Source organism: Phalaenopsis equestris, unplaced genomic scaffold, assembly GCF_001263595.1.
Source record: "Phalaenopsis equestris unplaced genomic scaffold, ASM126359v1 Scaffold234199, whole genome shotgun sequence".
Taxonomy (NCBI): domain Eukaryota; kingdom Viridiplantae; phylum Streptophyta; class Magnoliopsida; order Asparagales; family Orchidaceae; genus Phalaenopsis; species Phalaenopsis equestris.
In genome coordinates, this window is record NW_018252120.1 from 25,522 (window position 1) to 49,139 (window position 23,618).

The following is a 23,618-nucleotide window of genomic DNA, read 5'->3' on the forward strand; positions in this document are numbered from 1 at the left end:
TGTTCTTTTCAAAATGCTTATTGCACCTATAGGCGGGGGGCAGTTGGGTTCAATGATGGTTGGTGAGTTGGTTTGTATTTTTCATAAGTAGTTTAGATTTATAGGAAGTTTTCTTTTTCTATATCATGCTTTACTAGACTTTATTTGACACTGAAATTAACAAAAATGAAGAGAGCGGGCCAACATATAAAGCAAATACTTGATATGTGGTTGTTGAGAGTGTTTTATGTTCACCTATTTATTTATTTTTTTTCTGAAGCAAGGGTAACTGCATTGTTTTGTCAATGGCTAATGGGTGCCTGTTCAGTCAACACTATTGAGCTTCCAGATGGATCCTCTTGCTCTAGTGGGGTACTTCAATTCTAATTTTCAGTATTGATTTCTTGTTAATTCACATGGTTTTGAAGTTTTTGATAATTTTATGAGCAATTTTCTGAATAGGCTTGCATTTTCTTGACAATTTTACAGGTATTTGTAGAGAAATGCAAATATCTGGAAGAAAGTAGTTGTGTGGGGATTTGCATCAACACATGCAAGCTGCCAACTCAAGTCCGTTGCTACTACTATAATCCCTAAATCTGTGTTGCATATTTTCATTAACGTTCACATTTTTTTAAATGGAATTTTATTATAGCTTTTTATTTTCTTAATTTTTTAATAAGCAATATAAGTTGTTTTTGTTTATGGAAAAATGGTAGATCTTGCGCCTTGATATCATGTTTTTAAATGGAATTTTATTATAGCTTTTTATTTCTTAATTTTTTAATAAGCAATATAAGTTGTTTGTGTTTATGGAAAAATGGTAGATCTTGCGCCTTGATATCATGATCATATTCAGTATCTTCCTTAGTGTAAACATGATTGGTTGCATTAAAATAATTAAAGAGAAAAAATGTAATCAGAAATGGGGGCATACTATTATGACATAGATATTCAAAATTGGAACCATAGATCTCTGCTTGGAAAAGTTCCATTCACTCTATAATTAAAAACCAATACATTTTGTGTGTCGCAGTATGTCTTGATATGCTTATAGATAGCTGGAATTTTAGGAAAAATATTATATTCAGGTCCATTTAATTTTTTGATGGGTGCAATTTAGGCTACTACTATGGTTAGTCAGTGCTTGGAAACGTATCATATAGGTCCTTAATAAGAATTCTATGAAGCATTTTTTAAAACATAGGGATCTAATGATAAATTTTTGAAGCTAGTGGCCCTTGTAATTCAACTGAAATTTTCATTTTTACAACCATGTTTTTCCTTTTTCGATTTTGTGACAATAAAGTTTACTGTTTTTTTATTCTTTTATTGCGCTGCTAGACTTTCTTCAAGGACTACATGGGAATTCCTCTATATATGGAGCCAAAGTTCAGTGACTATAGCTGTCAGGTAAGTAAGATTGGAACTTGTTTCCTGTTGAAGAATATTATGGAATAATTTGAAAGAATATCTAATGGAAATTATTTTTCTTCTGAAACATTACTTATCCACTACCAATTGCCTCATGAAATCGTACTCTCCAATCACCATTCCCCACCAGCCAACTCCTTTAATTGCTTAAGAGTTTATTTTAGAGGCTATAGCATGCATCAACGTAGAATGTTACTGGCAGAGCATAAAGATAAGTGTGAGCGATTTCTCTTATTTAAGTGAGTGATTGGATGAGTGAGTCCTCTAAGATGAGTGATTTATTAATTTTTGTGAAATTTTGTGAGTCCTTGTGATTTTGGGCACGTGATACCCCCTTTCTAATTTTTTATCTCTGTTGGAATATATGCTTAGGACTGTTTATTGAGTCTAGGTTTAATTGAGTCAAGTTTGTTACTTAATCTTAGGAGTTAGTTGCTACCTTTCTTGATTTTGTTTCTTGTTATTTTCTTCGCTGATTTTTAAGTCTTTTTCTTGAAAGTTTTTTATTAGCTTCAAGTTTAAATATTGTAAGACTATATAAAAGGTGTGTAGTTCTAATTTTCCCTTCAGTCTACAGTAATTCTCTTAAGTTTTCTCTTCTTTCTCATTTCAAGAAACTAACAATTTGGTATTAGAGCTCTCTTCTTTAGGGACTTGTTAGGGATTTGTGCGTGAGTTTGAGCGACAATGGAGATCGAAGCTAGTTTTTCCTCAGTTGCTCCACCAGTGTTTGACGGAGATAACTATCGGATCTGGGCAGTCTGCATGTAGACATACCTGGAAGCTTTGGGTCACTGGAACGCAGTGGAAGAAGACTATGACATTTCTCTTCTCCCTAAAAATCCCACCGTAGCACAAATTAAAGCACAAATGGAGAAGAAGACAAATAAGTCCAAGGAAAAAGCTTTCCTGTTTGCTGCAGTTTCCTCCACGATCTTTATTCGTATCATGTCATTGAAAACGGCAAAGGGGATCTGAGATTATCTCAAAACTGAGTATGGAGGAGATGAAAGAATTCGAGGGATGCAAGTGCTAAACTTGGTTCGGGACTTTGAACTGCAAAAGTTGAAGGAGACAGAAACCATAAAGGAGTACTCTGACAGACTACTCAATATAGCAAATCGTGTCAAATTATTGGGTTCTTCTCTGGAAGATTCAAGGATTGTTCAGAAAATCCTTGTAACAGTGCCGGAAAGATTTGAGGCTACCATCACTATCTTAGAAAACACGAAGGATCTGTCAAAGATTGCTTACTAAAAAATATATGAAGGCTATAAGCCTGGCACAAGAGCAGAGACGTGTAATGAGGGAAGTAGGAGCCGTCAAAAGAGCTCTACCAGTCAAGCATCAAGATGATGAAAAGAATAGGTGGCCTAAGAACAAGAATTTTCAAGCTACAAGTGGACAAAACTCTGCACCTGAGAACAGAAGCAAAACTGAAAATAAAAGATTAGGAGTAAAAAAAGATTACCCTCCATGTCAACATTGTGGCAAGAAAGATCATTCTCTTTTCAAATGTTGGAGAAGACCAGCTACAAAGTGTAGCAAGTGCAATCAAATGGGGCATGAAGCTGTCATTTGCAAGAATAAAGATGAACAGCAAGGAGATGAAGCACAAGTGACAGATCAAGAAGAAGATGATTAACTTTTTGTTGCAACTTGTTTCACGAGTTATGAAACAAGTGAAAACTGACTCATTGATAGTGATTGCACTAATCATATGACACATGATAAGGAGTTGTTTAAGGAATTGAAGAGCACCGAATCCAAGAAGGTCAAAATTAGGAATGGTGAATATATTGCAATAAAAGAAAAGGGCACGGTAGACATTGCAAGCTGTTTATGAACCAAGTTGATCATCGATGTTCTCTATGTACCAGATATTGATCAAAACTTGCTCAGTTCTGATCAATTAATAGAAAAGGGATTCAAAGTGATGTTCATGGAGAAGGCCTGTGTGATAGAGGATGCTACAGACTAAAAGATGTTTGAAGTTAAGATGGTAGGGAAGAGTTTTTCACTCAATCCAATGCATGAAGAACAAATTGAAAGCACTCTGAAGATTCAATCAGCAATTGAGATGGTTGAGCATGTGAAAGTTGATGCAGGACCGAGGGAATTAGAACTGGAGTCAACCTTACAGAGAGCAATTGCAGAACTTTTAGAGTTGAAAGCTCGCCTTTTGAGTATGGAAACAGAACTTACAACCATGTTGCGAATGAATGACAAATTTAAAGCTGAAATGGATTAGGCAATGGCGGGCCAATTTGATTCGGAGATGAGGCTGATAAAGGCTACTACAGAAGTCACATAACTGAAAGCAAACCTCTTGGATAAGGAGACACAACTGCAAAGCACTATGGAATGAACAACTAAAATCAGAGCTCAAGAGAGATAAGGAGCATCAGGAGAATTATGCTGCAGCTATATTGGATGCTGAGAGAGCAAAAGCTCAGAACAAGAAAGCACTGATGAGACTATGTGTTGTCAATGGGGAGGTTGAAAAGAATAACAAGAAGGCAACAAAGGTTTTGGAGCAGCTTGAGGCTGCCCAGGCAGTGCAATCAGAGATGGAGGCTGAGTTGAGGAGGCTTAGGGTGCAGTCATATCAATGGAGAAAGACAGCTGAAGCAGCTGCAACAGTTCTCACACCAGGGAACAATAGCAGAATATTTGAGAGGACGGACTCTCTTAAATCAGACTACAATTCACTGCTCCCTGAGAAGCTGCTAAGCTCCTCTTTCTTCGACGACTTGGATGATGATTCTCCCAAGAGGAAGAATGGCAATATGCTAAGGAAAATTTTAATGGATCTTAATCTAGTGCAGGAAGAAGGATTTGTGACTCTGATTTACTGCAAATCTGAAGATCAGTTGACAGATTTGTTTACAAAGTTACTTCCAATCAGCAAGTTTGATTTTCTAAGGCAGAAATTTGGTGTTCGCAACTCCTAAAGCAAGGAGTGTTGGAATACATGCTTTGGACTGCTTATTGAGTTTAGGTTTAATTGAGCAAGTTTGTTCTTTAATCTTAGGAGTTAGTTGCTATATTTCTTGATTTTGTTTCTTGTTATTTTCTTGGCTGGTTTTCAGGTCTTTTTCTTGGAAGTTTTTTATTAGCTCCAAGTTTAAATATTGTAAGGCTACACAAAAGATGTGTAGTTCTAATTTTCCCTTAAGTTTTCTTTTTTTTTTCTCATTTCAAGAAACCAACAATCTCATATAATTTTTTTTTCATTGCAATGAAAGTTCTCTTTCTATGTTTTATTCTTTCTTGAAAAATTGAGTTGCTTGTAATTTATATGGCTATCTGATTATCACTCCTACAAACTATGGGTTGAGTAACATGAATTCCAATCTCTTAAATAAGATATTTTATGCAGATCATTTATTTGCGAAATATGTGTTAACTTATACTCAACTTCATGCTAAATTTAGCATTATAAATTTGCAATTCTACTTTTTCACGAGACAATAAATTTTTCAACAAAAATAAAATATCTTGAAGTAGAATTAAGTTCCTTATCAAATCCAACATAGCATAAAAGTAGGCTTCAATTTGAAAATGTCTATTGGACATCCTGAATTTATATTTTTATTGTACACAAATTCTACACCAAGGTAATTTTGGGCATCACAAATTTTTAATAAAAAATGCCTTTCAAGGATGCCGTTTAATTTTCTGAATGCTTAAAATTTCATTTTTGATGAGAAGAATGCTGTTAATATGTATAGACCCATAAAACAAATGAAGGATGAAGACAAATTGATCTACTGTACTAATTCGAAGACCAACAATAAAGATTTGTAGAGTTTGCTAAATCAACCGTGTTTTTTATTTTAATCTATATATAATATTTTGAAACGTACATATTTTGTACTCCCCTATGTAACATTTCTAGGATCTTACTCAATAAAAACCACTTCAAAGAGATTGCTATAAAAATACCTTTACTCACATTAATTTGGAGTAATTTGTACCCTTGATTAATAGACTCAATGAAGAGGCAACGAGAGCTCAATCGAGCCACTGGGGAAAATATCTCAAATATGCAATCCCATGATCTTGTGTCTATCCTTTAGCCACTAATTAGGTTTTATAGCTGTCGAGAGTACCATATGATAAAAATTCATTGTAAAAAAATTTTGTTATGAAGCAAGCTTTACACTCGTAGTGGGGGTAACCATATCTCAATTGAAATGATCAAGGAGATTCCTTATTTTAATTTCCATTACTTTGTTTTAAATTTAGATCCAGTAGTGCTTTGATACATGCTAAGAATAAAAATAGTTGATAGAGAGAAGGCAAAAATGACAAAATAAGGGCAAATAATAAAGGGGGTAAAATTGTGTATTGGGTGGTGATTACAATGTCATTTATCTTTTTATATAACAATTAGGGGATGGACGTATTAGTATTTGGGCATAAGAAGATGACATGAGAAGTGGTGCATCGGAAAAAAAATTTGTTGAAGCTGGTGGTTACAAACGCATATTGGAGTGGTAGTGGGCACCGAAATAGGAGATCAAAATGGAATGCATGAAGGAAATTCTTTAGTGGATGAGAAAGGACGGTAGCGAGGAAATGTTTTAAGAAATGTAAAATATATGAAAAGATTAAGCGATTGATAGAGGGATTATAATAATGACAACATTTTGAGTTTGAGTATAACCTAGAAAATTAAATTTAATAATACTTGGAGTGAGTTTATTATGTACATGATGATTTAGAGTTGTTGAAATAACCATAATTAAGGAGATTTGCCCAAAATAATATAGATTTTTGTGGATATAGAAGAAAAAATGTGTTAGTTTATTTTGACAAGTGAATTATACTGTTTTGATCAATTACTAGACTATTTGAGTGATATTTCCCTGGAACTAATGTGAAATTTTCATTTGAAAAGTTCATGTATCGGCAAAACATCGAGGAGATGATGATGCTTATCTTCTATCACGTCATTTGGAAGTATGAGTGAAATGATTGGTGTATAATAATAATTTAATATTGAAGGAATGAAAAGTGAATTGCATATATTTCAATGCATAATAAAAAAGAATTTAAGGTAAGCATAAAATTGGATTTTTATTCCCTCATAAAATGGCTCGAATGTACCTAAAGTCCAAAATTGAAGGTTGTGGCATACTATGTGCGGGGTGAATTGGTGATGTGTAGAAAAGATTACTTAATTTTCTTTATATTTTGAACTTGTTTATGGATGAAATTGCACTTTAAGGAAAGATATTTTTTTGTTTTTTTTTTGCAGGTACAACATGCATTAGGAGTGAAGCAAAGTGGTGAAGAAATGGAGCACAATAGAGGTGACTTAGAGCTATGGAGGACACAGGAGACCAGCGCCTTGACGCTAGTCCTAAGTTGGGAACCCGAGAGGCTAGTGCCTAAGCACCAGTCAGTGGGCGCCAATCCGCCACTACCCCAGAGCCTTAGCGTCAAATTTTTGGGCGCCTAGGCGCCCATATGAAAACGAGCAGACAGAGAGTTTGGCATGTAGGCACCGGCCCCGTGGTGCTTAGGTACTAGAAGCTGCCTGGACTATTTTCAGCAGTAGTTACACTTGATGTTGGGAGTTATTGACCCCGATAAAGTAGCTCTTTGGTGAAGAAGAGGGAGTCTTTGGTTAGTCTTTTAGTGAAGGAGAAGTAGGGTTTGCTATAGGAGAATATATGATAGGATTTCTTGAGTGAGGAATTTGAGTTGAATTATATGGAGAGTGTTTAGATTAGTAGCAAAAGAGAAGGAAATCATTGGAGGAGCATTCTCAAAGCTTTGTAAGGACTGAAAAATCTAAGTATTTTGTACTCTTATATTTGTATTTCTGTTCACATTTCTATAGCGGATTTACTTGTTTTAAAAAATGTTTTGTAGTGTTTTCTCAATGCTTTATGTGTAGACTTTTTACCTTTCCCTTGTGGTGATTAAGTGATTAAGTAGGTAGTTAAGTAGGTAGTGTAGGATTGAAGGAATGCTTTTAAAATTGTTTCTAAAATCTTTAATGTAACGAGTAACTTTAAAATCTTCATTTACTTTTTATTCTGACCAAGTGATTAATTAAAATGTGCTGTGACCCATAATGACTCGGGAGAGCCATGGAAAAATTACAAGGTTAGTCACGTTGAACTATTTCATGGAAAAATTACAAGGTTAGTCACGTTGAACTATAGGGTATGGAGCAAGTACACTATAGAGAGATGCAAATGTTAGGAAAATAATATTTGTTGGGTTCAAATTGGGGTTTAATAAATTAAAAACAGTTTAACCAAACTTCTTTATGTACTCGGGAGAGGTTAAAGAAGAGAGTTGCTCCTATTTTTCACTAACCTCATTTACAATTTGCAGTTTTTCAATTCTTTCACTCCACTTAAATCATTACATGGGAAGGTAGCTTTATAACTTGATTGTCACCAATCCAAATACATTAAGTAGAATTTCAGTTGGAGTAAACCTTTAAGAGTAGTTTGTAATTCAGTATGACTAGTTAGCACAACGTCAAACTAATTTACTTCCATGCTAAAAATGAATTTAGTAGACTAGAATTCTTTCTAGACTTAAACATGTCATTCCTTGTGGATTCGATAACCTAGACTCAAAAGTCCTATATTACAAAAACTATACGTACTCTTACGTCAGACTCAATAGTGCAAGTGCCGTTGTCGGGGAATGACAATGTAGTTATCCTAGGAGAATTTTAGTTGAATCATTTAGACTTAGATTTGAAAATTTGATTTGTTTGTTTTTGTGTGTAATTGCTTGTTTGTTTGAAAAAGAGAAAATTAAAAATATTTTTGTGTGTTTGTTAGTGTGTTTTTGTGAAACCTATTAGTTGAGTTTTTAGTTAGGTAGCTCAGGATTTACAGGACTTGAACCCTACGACTCATAACTATAGAGAACTATTAGAAGGATTATAAAACAGAAACGACTTGACGAACTTGTTGAAGAAATGACGAACAATCAACAAATCAAATTAGATACCCATGAATCGAATAATGATTATAATAACAGGCATAGACCGTTAAGGGATTACACTAATCTTACGATAGATGAAATTCACTTAAGTATTCGAACCCCTACCATAGAAGCTAACACATCTGAACTTAAGTTTGTTATCATCCAAATGGTGCAGAACAACCAATTTCGGAAAACCCGGTCCGAGGATCCAAATTTACACTTAAAAGTTTCTTAAAACTTTGTGTTACATTTCGCTATAATGGCGTGTCAAACGACACAGTTAGGCTTAGGTTTTTTTCACTTTTCGTTGAGGCATAAAGCCAAAATGTGGTTAAACTCATTAACACATAGATCAGTTAGGACATGGGGTGACTTAGCCCTAAAATTCCTAGCTAACTATTTCCCATCTTAAAAAAATGGCTAGACTTAGAAATGATAGTACTTCCATTTGCCAACATGTATATGAGTCAATTTATGAGGCTTGAAAATGATTTAAGGAATTTCTCAGGAAGTGCTAACATTATGCACTGCTCGATCGGCTGATTGTTAAATTTTTTTACAATGGTTTAGTAGGATCCTCGTTGGTGGTTTGCTCATGTCAAAAGCCATTTGATGAGGCATATTCTCTGATTGAAGAGATGAACACTAACAATTTTAAATGATCTTCTGCGAGAGTAAACCTTAGAAAGGTAGCTAGTGTATATGACATATATGTGCTTTCGATTCTAGTTTTTTAGGTAGCAACTATATTGTTGGCTGGAAATTTGAAGATATTTTAAATTTAAAAATAATTTTAGTATATATAGGTGATTTTGATTTTTGAAAATAATATTTTAATTTTGAAATAAATGAGGCCAAATCAATCCTACATATTTGATAATTTAGATGGTTGAGCTTGATACTGCAAGTAATACACTATCCTGAATGATAAATATATCACTTGTAGTAGGCTTAACCACCTGAACTGAAGAGTATGTGACATTCGTTAGATCTATGAAACTTTTTTATGTTTGACCGACAAGTTCCCCTACCTAATATTATGATTAGATAGACTTTATTTTACATGAGTTTTTAGTTCCCTATAGAGTCAAACCCTTATAGTTAATTACATCTTAGATGATCGAATTCAGTTAAGAAAACTCTCTATTAAGATCAGTGGTTCTGTCTTTAAGATTTCAAAGTTTAGTTTTCAAGGTAGGATGTAGGAACGTCAAAAGGGAGTGACTCAATATATGAACAGTTATTTTCTGGAGTCAAAAGAAGTGAAAAAGTAGGGGATGTCACGGATTCGAGGAGAACATCGGTGACTTCCCAACTATTCTAATGTTCGGCTTTATGCCTTAGAAGTGAAATTATTTAATGTTTAATCATGTCAATTTTATTATTTAGGGCTTACACTCCCACGATATCCGATCATGCAAATAGCCTAAGAAGATAGAAGGATTTATGTCATACTGCACGACAACCTCAGAATCCTAAAAGGTGTTAGGACTTATATTGCACAATAGGATTGTGCAAAAGCCTAAAAGATGAGGTGAGGATTTATGTCGCGCTAAATAGACCACCTTGAAGTCCTATGGGTTATGTTATTTATTCTACAAAAAGATTTAGTTGATGTAGATCTGTTGTAGTCTTGATTCGTTAGCAGAAGTCCTTCGCTCGCATCCTCATCGTACTGCCCACAATGTATACTCCAAGCTCCATGTAGTAGCAGTTTCAAGTTTAGTGTTTTATATGTGGTATGCGATAATGTAATATTGTTAAGTCGGCGGCTTGCTGCAATGTATCTCCTAAACTAGACTATATCCTAAAGGTTTTACAAATTTTATAAGCAAGTATGGGAATAAAAGAACTATACCAATGCAGTAAAAAAAATGCAGTAGGGAGTGCAGTAAAGGAAATAAACAATAAGTTGTACTATAAAGGAAAATTCAGTAAAAAGTGCAATAAAAAAAATAAACATCTGTACTTGGGGGTCTTTGCCGCTCTTGCAAATGAGATTAGTGCCACAGGTAAAAATAAACGAGTATAGTAGAGAATTTAGCAGGTGTGACAAACATGCATTTATATATAAAAGAATAAATGACGAAGCATCATATGGAAAACTCAAAGAAAATAACAAGTGAATTATAAAAGACTGAAGTGGACTATAAGAATTCATGTTCAGAGTGGACTCAGATTTTAGCATTCCCGAAGGACTCCAAAGGCAACCATCGGTCATCCACATGCATAAAACCCGACATTCAACTAAAAATTTCCAACAAGACAATCTTAGGAGAGCAGTTCGCAACCCAGCACAGATAATTGATAAGTGAACGATCAGATTGTATTTTTTAAAGTTTGTGTTTTATCATACATATAAGCGAAAATAGTTTTCTTTTGTTTAGCAGTTGAAAGTATTTTTTTTTGTAAGGAGAATATCTATTATGTCATTATATTTGTATATTCTGCAAAACCGTTCTCAAATCAATCATACTGTCAGGCTAGGGCTGCCAGCAGCCTCATAAGACATGGGTTATCGCTAGTCTAGTGTTTTTAAATAATATTGTCATCTTATATCCTCACCAAATCCCTGGTTTGGGTCCCGATATCGTAGGATGCAATATTATTCCGTTTTATCACCGAATGACTTTGTCATCATGACCTTTAAACAAAAAAAAAACCCTCCAACTTATAGTCTTGCTTGATGGTTCATATATAATCTAAGCTATATATGTGCATTTATGTTTCAGACACGAACATCTAAATCAAACCAAGAATCAATGAAAGAAAAGAATAAAAATGAGGTAAGAGAGAGGAAGAGATGGAGAAAATTCCTCATAACAATGGGGGAACTAAGAGGCTCTCGGTTAGGAGCGGCAAAGAGGAGGCAAAATCCCAACAAACACAACTCAAAAATCACACCAAAAAGTGTCACCAAAAGTTACGGCCAACGGTAGCAAAAAGGAGAGAAAACCCCAACTTAAATTTTTAAATACTCCCTTCAAAAGCTCAATACAATAAAGCAAAAAGAAAGCACCTTTTCCTAAATTAGTGAAACAAAGAGCAAGAAAGTGGCCCAAAGCCTTCTCCTAAACCACCAAAGAACGCCAACCAAAATAATTTTAGGCATGCTAAATTAATGTCCCAATTGCATGCATCACATTTTTTTTCTAAAACTATGCCAAAACAGTGTTTAAATTACTTTCAAAATAGTACTCAAAATAGCCTTAAAACATATGCTTAAATTACTCCAAAATAGTAAGAAAAGCCTTCCAAATCAGCTAGCAAACAGTATGTAAAGGCCTCAAGATAAGCTAGAAAGGATGACATTTAAACCCTCCGAATGACGGGCAAACCAACCCCGAGAGAGGTATTTTAAACCTTTCCAAATAGGGTCCAAATCAGCCCATAAAGTGCCCCAAATCAGTAAGAAAAGCCTTTCAAAATTAACATTTAGCTCTCTCCAAAATAATAAAAATGCTATGCCAAAACAACCACCAAACAATTTTTTAATTGAACCATCATTTCTATTACAGAGCTTGTATCCAAAGCAAGGGGTGAGATATTTATTAATATTCAAATTGCAACAACGACATGCAATTATTCAACATGATATATATATCAAAATTTTTAATGAAGCAGCAGATCTACAACTTCACATTTCAATTCAGGTGTTGAATATATAAATACGAAGGAATTGGGTGGTGTATATGTAAAATTTCTAAAGTACAGTTAGAGGGTACGAATGATGGTACAAAAATGGCCTTAAGAAATTATTCGCTTCCTTTAATAATTCCAAATAAGTGAAAGATCGAAATATTTTTCTTCTCCAATCATTGCAAATAGCTTATGAAACCTTTTAGATTTTCGCAAAAATAAACCATTAAAACCACAAGTTTTTACAAATAGCTTATGAAACCTTTCAGATTTTCACAAAATTATAGCACCAAAGCTCTCCAAATCTTTGCAAATAGCACATGAAACCTTTCAGATTTTCACAAAAGTATAGCACTGAAGCTCTCAAATCTGTGCAAATTGCACATGAAACATTTCAGTTTTTTTTTAAAATAAAGCACCAAAGCCACAAGTCTTTGCAAATAGCTTATGAAACCTTACGGATTTTCACAAATGCTGGTATTTTTGTATGGTTAGGAGACTAACTGTAATATGAAACCTCATTTTTTTTATAATCACTGGGAGGGGCTAAGGAAAGTTATTGTTCTTGATTGTCAACTTTATCTAAGCCAGATAGATCTGGTTTGCATAATACCAATTCAAGTGATTTTTTATCACTTGTTCAAACTTAAAACTAGTTATAGGTTTTACTTTTCGCAAAAATTAGGATTAGAAACTTTAAAATCATCAAATTTTGATTTTTTACGCAAAACTCAAAACCAGTAAACTAAAAGTGTTATTGGATTTTGGGAGTTCTCTCATTCTTCGTTGAATCGATACATGGATTTAGGTTCCATATACTACTTGGTAGGCATTTATAATTGTGTGTATCACTGATGCTTCCCAATAAAATGATCCGTATTAAGTTTTTGACACCATTGTCGGGGAACGACATTGAATTTTCAAGTTTAGAAAGATTTTAGTTAAACCGTTAGGGTTTAGACTTGAAAATCATTATATTTTGTTCTTTTTTTGGTATTTTATTTGATATTTTGTGTTAGAAAAAAAAACTGTTTTTGTTTTTACTTTTTTATACTCTCCTGTTTAACTTTTTCAGTGAATTTTGCTTGTGTATTGTGTTTCCTACTAGTTTCGGATCTCTTATTTGCTAGTTCTAGGATTGTATGTGTAGGATTAGACTAGCTGAACTTGTGTCTTACAACCTTGAATTATATAGAACTTCAAAAAAAATCACAAGGCTTAAAAAACTTAAAAGGAATTTAGGAGAAATGAGATACCCACCCCAAGAAGAACACCTCTTAGGGAGTATGACAATTTTTTGGTAGAAGAAATCCATTTGCGTATTAACAATTCTATAGGTGGAAGAACACCTCTATTTGGATGCGCACACACAGAAGTTCCCAACCTCCAATTAGCTAGTTTCTTAGAAATCTGTCACATATATATATAATGGTGTTTTCAATAATTTCATTAGACTAAGGCTTTTCCTTTTTTTTACTTGGGGTTAAGTTCAAAGTGTGGCTCAACTCCTTGGTACCAGGATCAATTATCAAATGGAATTATTCAGCCCAAGAATTCTTGGCCAAATACTCCCCCATCCAAAACGGTAGAACTTAAAAATGATGTCAAATTTCTTACCCAATTTGATAGAGAATTCAATCTATGAAGATTGGGAGAGATTACGGAGCTACTTAGGAAATATCCATCCAATGACTTACTAGATTTGCTTACAATTCAGACCTTTTATAATGGGTTGGTGAGTTATTTGAAGCCAATAATAGATGCTGTAGTTGGGGAGTTACTCATGTCAAAGTCACTCAAAGAGGCATATTCATTGATTGAGGAGATGATTAATAATTTTCAATGACATTCAAATAGAGTCAATCCTAGGATCTGGGAAGATAGCTAGTGTGCGTGACAAATATGTGCTTGCAAACCTAACCTCACAAGTGGCTGTTATTTTTAGGAAATTAGATAATTTAGGCTTTAATCTAGTGCAAGGATCACTATACAGTAATGAATTAGCCTATGGACTTATAGTAATTCTTTGGAAATCTTAAACGCCATAGGAGATAAGATCAATAACCTATATTCTAATACCTATAACTCAAGTTAAAAAACCACCCAAACTTTAACTAGAATAATAATAACTAAGGTGTAAGAGCCCTTTAGTAAAGTAATAGTCAACCTAATTTTATAGATTACTGAAATGACCACGGTAGTGGCCATCCTTGACTTACTCTCCTAGATTCACTTTTAATTCTAACACCTATAACTCAGGTTGAAAAAACCACCCAAACTTTAATTAGAATAATACTAACCAAGTAGTAAGAACCCAATAGTGGGGTAAACTCAACCTAAGTTTATAAATAACTGGAATAACCACGGTAGTGGCCATCGTAGACTTACTCACCTAGATCCACAATTCTAATCCCCAATTTATGGAAATAAACTATCTTTGGGTGTAGTGCTAAACATGAGAAATCAAATACAAAGTTATGCTACAACTATTAGGAACATCAAAACACAACTTGGGCAAATAGCTAACTCATTGAGTCGAAGAACCCAAGGTACGGCAATACAGATGTGAATCCAAAGGACCGGAATGTGAAGCACTGCAATGCCATAAGACTTAGGAGTGGGAAGGTGCTTGAGGACCCTAGAATGGAAAAACCTATAATAGAGGTGACCAAGTCTGAGTCTGTTATACCTATAAAAAACTTACTCCAAATTTAAAAAATCACCTTCACCAGCTCGGATCGAACATAAGAGACCGCCACCATCTTTTCCTCAGAGGCTAATTAAACAAAAATTTGATCAACAATTCTCCAAATTTTTAGAAATATTTAAGAAGCTCATTATTAATATTCCATTTGCTAAAACACTTAACAAATGTCTAGTTATAGGAAAATTATTGAGTTTTGTAACAAGAATGACAATATTGAATTTTGAAACTACAACGTTAACTGAGAATTGTAGTGCTATAAGATTTCCACAAAAATTAAAAGATCCAGATAGTTTTATCATTTCATGCACTGTAGGAGACTAATTTATGGGAAATGTGTCATGTGACTCAGATCTAATGCCACTTTCATTATTTGAAAGACTAGGACTTGGAGTTTCTACCAAGCACTTATACCACCAACTGAGGATTCATTAACTTGATAGGCCATTAAAAATTGTAGCCCACCAGCTAATTGAAATGATGCAACACAACCCCCTCTCAACATTACAAAGAAGGGGGCACCTTTCCATCACTACTCACATATTATTTTGCTGTAGGAATCAATGGTGGAACTCATTGAGGTTATACAAAATAAAACTTATTTAAGCACCTGACACTCATGCGGGTGGGGAAACACTAATGAACCATTAAGTATAACATGTTTCATAAAGACCATGGCCATGACATGGAGGACAGCGAACCCTTAAAAGAATGTGGTGAAAGAGATGATCAAGGCCAATAAATCGAAAGAATTCATTATGCTCGATTTGAGAGGTTTGAGAAGAGCATCCATGGTGGATCAAAGGAACAAGCCGGTTCTAGCCTAAACAATCTACTTCGAAAGTGTGGTATTAGATTTCCTTGGAGGAGCAAGAAAAGGGTGTCTCAATAGGCCAGTCCTAGCGACCTTGGTTTGGAGAGATGAATAAGACAACTACCTCTCAAATCCTTATATTTTTGTTGCAAAGGTAACGTCAACAACAATAACAACAACACCACCACCACCAACAACAACAAGCCTTTATCCCACTAAGTGGGGTCGACTACATGACTCATTTTTCTCCATTGCGTTCTATTGAGTGTCATATTTTCATTTAATTCGAATAGATCGAGATCATTTTTTATACAATATGCCCAAGTTTTTTAAGGTCTAGCTCTGCCTTTCTTAACATCAGAAAGAATGCAGGTTTTACATAGCAGTGAATGATTTTTTAGGCATTTAAAAAATTAGAAAGAGTGGAATATGTAGGTGTATGCACAACATGCAATTCATCCTATTAAAGTTTAAGATTGAGGCTAGATAAAGGAAAATTTTGGGGTTCCTTCTCATCTTAGGAGGGATAGAAGTTAATCTAGACAATTTAAAGCTTATACTAGAAATGCCTTTCCCTAAAATGGCCAAGGATATGTTGTGGCTAGCCTATCGAGTGGGTGCACCCTTCTTCAAAATATTGAGAATCGCTAAGCACTTGGAACGAAGGGTGCAAAGCTTGCTTTCAAATTTTAAAATTGCTTTTGTCGTCAATTCCATTGTTATGTTGAGTGGGGTAGATGATTTATGTTATATCCTAATTTTAGAAGCAACAAAAAAACGATGGCCAATTTACTTTGTAAACAACACACTTTGAGTGGCTAAGCTAAGATTTCCCATTATAGAGAAATTAACACGTGCATTAATAAACATAGCTAGGAGATTTTAGCCCTACTTTCAAGCATATCTAATCTGCTCATGGCAGTACTCATCAAGTCTGACCATTCTGGAAGATTGTTAAATTGAATTATAGAGCTGTAAATTCCAAATCACTAATGGACCATGAACTTTCATTAAGACCCAAGCAATTGTAGAGTTCCTTATAGATCTCCCTTCCATAAGCCAAGAGGAAGGTGGTGTGAGTGGAGAGGATCAATTATGGACATTATAGGTTGATGGAGTCTCAGGAGAACAAAGTGTGCAAGACATAATGGCCCTAAAATGTCCAACATGAATTGCCCAAACATGTGTTGTTATAATTGGTTTCAAGTATGAACTCTTGATTTCACGATTGATATTTGCACTTAGAATTGGGGTAAATCAGCTAACTATATTCTTAGACTCTCTACTCACGGTAAACCAAGTTAAAGAGCAATTCAAAATATGAGAAGAAATTTACAAATAATTTTTTTTTTTTAAGTGAAGGCAGAGATTAGCAGTTTGAATATTTCAAGATTTAATAGATCTTGTTGGAGAAAATCGAACTTGTTAACTTGATCTATATGATGGGAAAACCAGATGGGCAAACAATCCTATTCCTAGAGTTTTCCCACCCAGCATTGAAGAAGCCAATGCCATACAGGTTGAAGAAACACACTTCACGAGTTGTACTTTTGTTCATAGTATATTTGAAGATCGGAGAAATTTGCCCTTCAATAATTCATACGCTAAGGTTCAAGAGCACAATCTCCCAATACCTGCTCACGAGAGGCCAGTTGTTTAGAAGGTTTGTCATCTCATTGAACTTCAAATGTGTGAGGGAAAATAATGTGAAAAAATAATGATGGAAGTTCACTCAATCGAGTGTCGAAGCACTTCCGTGGAAGAGTGTTGGCTTACAAGGTTTTTGGTAGTATTTTTTTTGCCAACAATCGAAGATGCAAAGGTATTTTCCTAATGATGTTTGCAGTGCCAAAATGCAATCGCAATCTTCACATTGGTTATATCCTATATTCAGTTTCTAGCCGTTCGTGGCGTTGAAGATGGATTTGATCGGACCATTTCGACTAACGATAAAAAAAATTGGTAACGTTGTGTGTAATTTTTTCTAGTGGGAATTCTCAAAATGTGAAGAGAGAAATTAAGTAGGCACAAAGGCAGCTTTAGACTTGTTGGAGGAGCTTACAACAAGGAGGCAAGAAGAAACCAAAAGAAGAATGTCATAAACTTTATACTTGGGCATCAAGGAGAAGACCCTTTGTCCTAGAGATGTGGTGCAGAGGATGTTTGATGCAGTGATTTGACAATCGGAGCTCAACAAATTAGGTTTAACTTAGGAATGATCTACATCATGAAGAAGCAGGTCAGCTTGGGACTCACTAACTTTGGATGCACATAGAAAGAGAAGTGCTTAGAAGTTTGAGGGAAAATGATATGTAAAATTTTCTACCAATAAGAAAGAGGGAATCTCTCCATTTCATATTTTAAACTTTATCATGTACTACATTTTGTGAAAGATAATGCAGTAATTTCTCATTAAAATACTAATCAAATAGAAAATTTCTCAAAAGTCCATTTGATGTTCAATACAAGGATTGGAAAGTTGGATCTCTACGACTTGAAAAACTAGCCCGCCCTTAACCACATTTGGGAAACTCATTCTTGAAAGTATACTCAAGAAACTTGCCTCTCTTTTGCAAGTTCAATAAAATACATTGAAATAAAACATAGTTAATGTTGAATAGAGATTTCATGCTAGCACATCGCCCAAGTTTGAAGTAGGTTGACTTTAGACTCGAGTAATTGTTGGGGCATACATTAAAAATAGCATAAACGTAAAAGAAAGTAATCTCAGATAAATATAAAATGGGTGGGCTAATCTGAATTTGGGATCAAAGTAATCTCAACTCAGGTCAAGGCTAAAAGTTATGAGATTACTCCCTTCAAGAGAAAAAAAGCTCTCAGGTAAATGGAGAGTCTGTACCAAATGCAGTTGCCTTTGTTATCCATAATTTGAGGCTATCTCAAAGATAAGGGAATATTCAATATCACTCAAAAAAAAAAAAAAAAAAAGACTTTAATATGAACTTGCTTTTAGGAATTGATTTCACTCGCTGACCAAATCTCAAGTTTTGAGGCTCAACTCTTATGCATTCCTGGAGTTCTAGCAGGTCTAGCCTTAAAAGCTGATACCCCATTGTGATTTAGTTTTATATTGAGTAGTGCACAAGTCTATTCTATTCAACTAGTTTAAATGGATACCCGTGTAAAAAATTAAGATCTAGCAAAAGACGATGCCCATCTAAGGAGACGACCCATGAAAACAGGCATATAAAAGAGAAAAGTTGTGTAACACTTGAGAGAAAAAAATGTCATTCACATATTTACACACTCAAAATATCATCATATTCGCTTGAAGAGTTGAAAAGCATAAAGATACAATTTATAAGAACATTTACATTTTTTCACTTAACAAATTTTCAAGGCGCAAGTTAGAGAAGTCAAAGAAGTCATATTTTAGATGATATGATTGAATTATTATAAAGATTACACTACTCAACATATTTTGGGATTACCTCCACTATTATGAATATCCTGTTATAACAATCTTTTGCTTGCACTTTAGAGATTAACTTTGCTTAATAGCTAGCGATACAGTCAACACAATAGCTTGACATCCATTAAGAAGACATAGGATAAAAGAACTTGAGGGTTTATGATCCTTGTTCTATCAGATTTTGCCTCAGATGTTTCATGAATCATTATCAAATGAAAATAGGTATTTTTTTTTGATATTTCATTGAATGTTTTTGGCAATACACTAACTTCTCCAAGGAATAGTCAATGTTGGCTTCATATTTTTTAGCGAGGTTGTTCTTGTAAGATGAAGTGTCTATGAATGTCGCCAATATTTCATAGTTTTATTTTGTCCTTGTACGACCACAACACTCTTTGGCCCTTGAAACTTTTCACCATATACTCTTCAAGTTTCTCGAAAAGAATTTTTTCTTTGGCAACAAAAGCCAATGATTCTTCAAAATACTTGTTTGCCTATTTTCGAATTTTTTCAAGAGAGGTTTTTTCTTCTCAGATAACCAATCCCTAGCATTTTCACATCTTTCTCCACGGCTTGGTGAATGCTATACTCCTTGCATAAAGATTTTTTTTCTGCCTTGGATTTTTTTTATAGCGTGGCAACTTTGCCAAGGAGTCTCCTATAACTGCATGCCGGTGTGAAGCCAATATGCCACTCACCGTATGGGCGCTCATCATTACGCGATGTCTCATGAAGTAATGACATAGAACTTTTTTTGAATGTAAGAAGAGTAAATATCTTCTCCAAGGGCTTAGGCTGCTCGTTAGAAATTTCTCCCAGGAAAAGCAGGATCTTTGTTGCACTGATGACTTGGAGCATTGTGCATTAAGGCTGCTTGAGAGTAGTGACCATGGTATACTTTGTCGGGTTTTGGGCGAGCTTCTTGTCCTTGCGAGTGGTCTCTCGTTTGACATGTTTATATCTCTTCTCTACACCTTCATCAATAGCTATGCATACTTTGAGGTGAGTGGATGGAGTAACAAACTCAGTTGCATGGGATGAAGGTTCTTGTGGGAGCAGAACAATGACAAGCTCTCCACTTGGCAAAAGGGAGAAGATTATCATGATGATCGAGTCCATGAAGAGAGTGGTTGCAGCGGTGACCTCATAATTGGTCCTCGGGCTTAAAGAAGTAGTTGGTGCTATGCAACTAGTGGAATTTTGGTGGCACTAAATGGAGGTGGTTTTTCACTAGAAATGATGACCCTAGCTAGCGTTGCGGATGGTGACGCTCATTTCTTCACCTTTAACTTCTTTGAGACCTTAGGCGCTAACAACTCAAGGAATCTCAACATATTTGAGTCATCAAGAAGAGCATATATATTGGAGTCACTTACAAACAAAGTTCTTGCACAAGCACTCTCAATACAAATTATTATCGACAAAAGCTTAGAAGGAAATAAACTCATCATAGAGATTCTTCGCCATCGAGTCAAGGGTACTATACATTTTGATGTACAGTGCCAATCACTTGAGGTGGAGAAACTTGGTGTGCTCGCCCACATTGTATGTGGAAACTTTTAGTTTCTTTTTGGAAAAGAATATGGACCTCGTTAACACTATCCGTCTAATGGCAGGCCTCATGATCATGTATTTCCTCTTCCAACCCCTTTATGTTCCAGCCTAATCATTCACATGTGGATTATGAAGATTTGAATGCTAATATTCTTGAAATCTTACATGGCAAACATATGGTGGAAGAAGTTGTGATTCAATGGGATGCACTCTTCCCTTTTATACGAAATTATTGCCATCAAGTTTGCATAGGAATTTAGCATGATTTTATCTAGGAGTAGTCTATAGAAATTTAGAACTTTGGCATCTTCATGCATAAAGGTGGTTGCAGGTCGAGTTGGAACTAGTCTGGGTACAAATACAACTTGTCATGTGGAAGATGCTCGGAATGTCTCGTTTCTTAGGTGGTCAAGCCTTGAAATTATTGTCACTAAAATAGTAAACCATGTGCACCAATTTGGCAAATAGCAAAGTAGCAGTCATGCTCTCTATATACTCGACAAATTAAAACTTCTTTATGCGTTTCAATAAAAATGCGAACAAACTCGAGGAGATGCAAGTGAGCATTGTAAAGTGTTAGATTAGGGCTGAAATTTATTTATGGTGAAAAGACATAAATTTTCAAGCAACATCACATCCATCATAAATGGTTAGATTTCGGGGCAATTCTTTCATATCATTAAGATCACCTTAACTTATTCTTATTCCAAAAATAAATAAAAACGGCAATTGTTAGTATAAAGAAGATTATCAATGTACAAATAAAATAAACTCGGCATGGCCAACTTGATGTAGCATTTATAAGTACAAAAACACAAATTACAACTCTTGATTACAAGATTAAGTTCACTTGTTTTAAAAAAGTTGTAAATTTGATCTGTCAATACATGTTGGAAAATGACCACCCCACTTCTAACTAATTACCTCAAAATGAATTCACCATAAGTCAGAAATTGACTCAGCTAAGACTCCATGAATTGATGAGTGGCCATAGACTCAACCCTTAAATTTTATACCTTTCGTCAAATAGAGGCAACAACTACATTAAGTGTAACGAAAAAAGCACATCCCTTGGTGTGTGGGATGATGTCGAGCCATGACTTCTAGTAGTTGTGGGAAGTTTGATGTTGCAAGTACCCTAGACGTGTTGTTGACAGATTGTAAAGAAGGGCAGCTCACCTTCGGAACTTGCATTCTTCAATGCGACTTGATGGGTCTCTCCAACAATCATAATAACATTCTTCTTCATATTATATTTATGTTGCCTTCCTAAGGTCTACTCTACTGTATTCATCAGACAGTCAAGAAGTGGAAATTTATAATTTAAGAAGTGGGACTTCGACATGTTGGTGCCCCAAATCTCTTAACCAGGGGTAGGTTTTTGAGTCCAAACTTAAGAAGTCACAAAGTCTGATTTTGATGACTGATAATCCAGGAGCTTACTTAAGATTTGTACGTTAAGCTCACTTGGAATAGACAACATAGGGGGCTCCTTGAAGCAACATTCTCTAGTGCAATTTGATCATGCCTGCCTTTAAGGCAGACTTGTTGCTGCTCAGCTCATCTTAGCGGAGAATGAAAGATACTTGTTGGCCCTACCAATTAGTAAAATAGAAAATTGTATAAATCATAGCACATCATTTTATTACGTCCTTATATTTCCCCTGTGAAAAAAAAAATTACCTAAGCCGGAGAAACAGTGGCAAAACTTGATACAAAAATGTTAAATATGGGATGACCTATAAGCACCTTGGCAAGGGATCATTGATTGGAACCGCGATATCCTTCCTTGCTCTGCTCATACCATCCCTCACTAAGCTTTTCATTTTTTTTTCATATATTTATTTGAATTTTGCCCTTTATATCCCATGAAAGCTTGCTTGCGTTTGAGGAAAATGTTTCGGCATATTTCTATATTAATAATGTTTCATAATCTTAGGCAGAGGCAACTTGACCATCACAAAAAAATTGAGGCAGTCTCAGCAAAGAAAGAGGAAAATGAAATTTAAAAAGATAGGGAGCCCATCTATTTTTAGGAATGGCTACTATCACGGACATTTAGAGAGGTCACATTAATATCATTATTGAGGAGTTAAATGATAGGATTATTCCTAACATGAGAAGCATGCACAATAGTTAAACTCATCAATTTTTTTGTTTTACTAATTTTTAGAAGTTATAGTAATAATTAATATTATATTTAATTTTTTTCTTCTTTTTGTAAGCCGATCTCCAAAGAAACAAAATAATTGGGTAACTAAATTTTATACTTAGATATGCAATTGGAAGTAAAATCATCAAGACTTGGACTCGCTAAGAACTAGGGATACTCGCCCAAAGAGTTCTCAAAATTACTGGCCTGAGACCCTCTAAGTCAATTATCTCAAGTTCAGATGACACTCATTCGATTCAAAAGAACTAAACCCAGAAAGTCAATCATCTCAAGTTCAGATGACACTCATTCGATTCAAAAGAACTAAACCCAGAAAGGCACTTACCTTGCGCAAAAAATTCAAACTAAAAAAGGTAATCACTTGAATGCTTATAAGGGCTCACCTTTTTAGGTTGGGTGATTTCTCCAATCTGCAAAATCTTCTAGATACTTGTCGAGACAACAATTCAGATGTATCCTCATCACCATGTTCGTGTGCTTGTAATGGTTGTGCTATGTACTTATTATTTGGGGCAAAATTAAGCCTCCCCTAAAAGCCCTATAAATACAAGGTCAAAGAGTCATATCAAGAGAAAGACACCCAACTCTATACTTTCTAGCAAAGGAGTAAATCTTTATCAATTCTCTCTCTCTCTCTCTCTCTCTCTCTCTCGTTTTGGCTCGAAATACTAACCACTTATGAATTTCAATCCATCACCATTTACCTTTTAATGTACAATAGTAAGCTATTGCAAAGAAATATTTCTTGTTAGAGAGCTTATACCTAAGAAATGTTAAAATCTTGAATTTAAGTGGGTGTAGAATAACTTCACTTCTTTTTGATGGTTTCTTGAAACATGATTTTTGAGGCATCATCGATTTGATACCACTGAGCAATCCATGTGAGAATAGTTTAATCTTAAGTTTCCCACTATATATAAGG

The 23,618-nt window shown here is 34.8% G+C and overlaps 1 protein-coding gene across 1 annotated transcript in view; it reads left to right on the forward strand.

The window, feature by feature from the left end:
• LOC110038865 (beta-carotene isomerase D27, chloroplastic-like) overlaps nucleotides 1-23,618 on the forward strand; it is a 26,549-nt gene that overhangs the window by 1,508 nt on the left and 1,423 nt on the right. The window contains exons 4-7 of the mRNA XM_020743784.1: nucleotides 1-62; nucleotides 260-351; nucleotides 469-549; nucleotides 1,324-1,392. The exon at nucleotides 1-62 is cut by the window's left edge and continues 14 nt beyond it. Coding sequence (XP_020599443.1) covers nucleotides 1-62; nucleotides 260-351; nucleotides 469-549; nucleotides 1,324-1,392 — 304 coding nt within the window. The remainder of the gene's footprint in view (nucleotides 63-259; nucleotides 352-468; nucleotides 550-1,323; nucleotides 1,393-23,618) is intronic.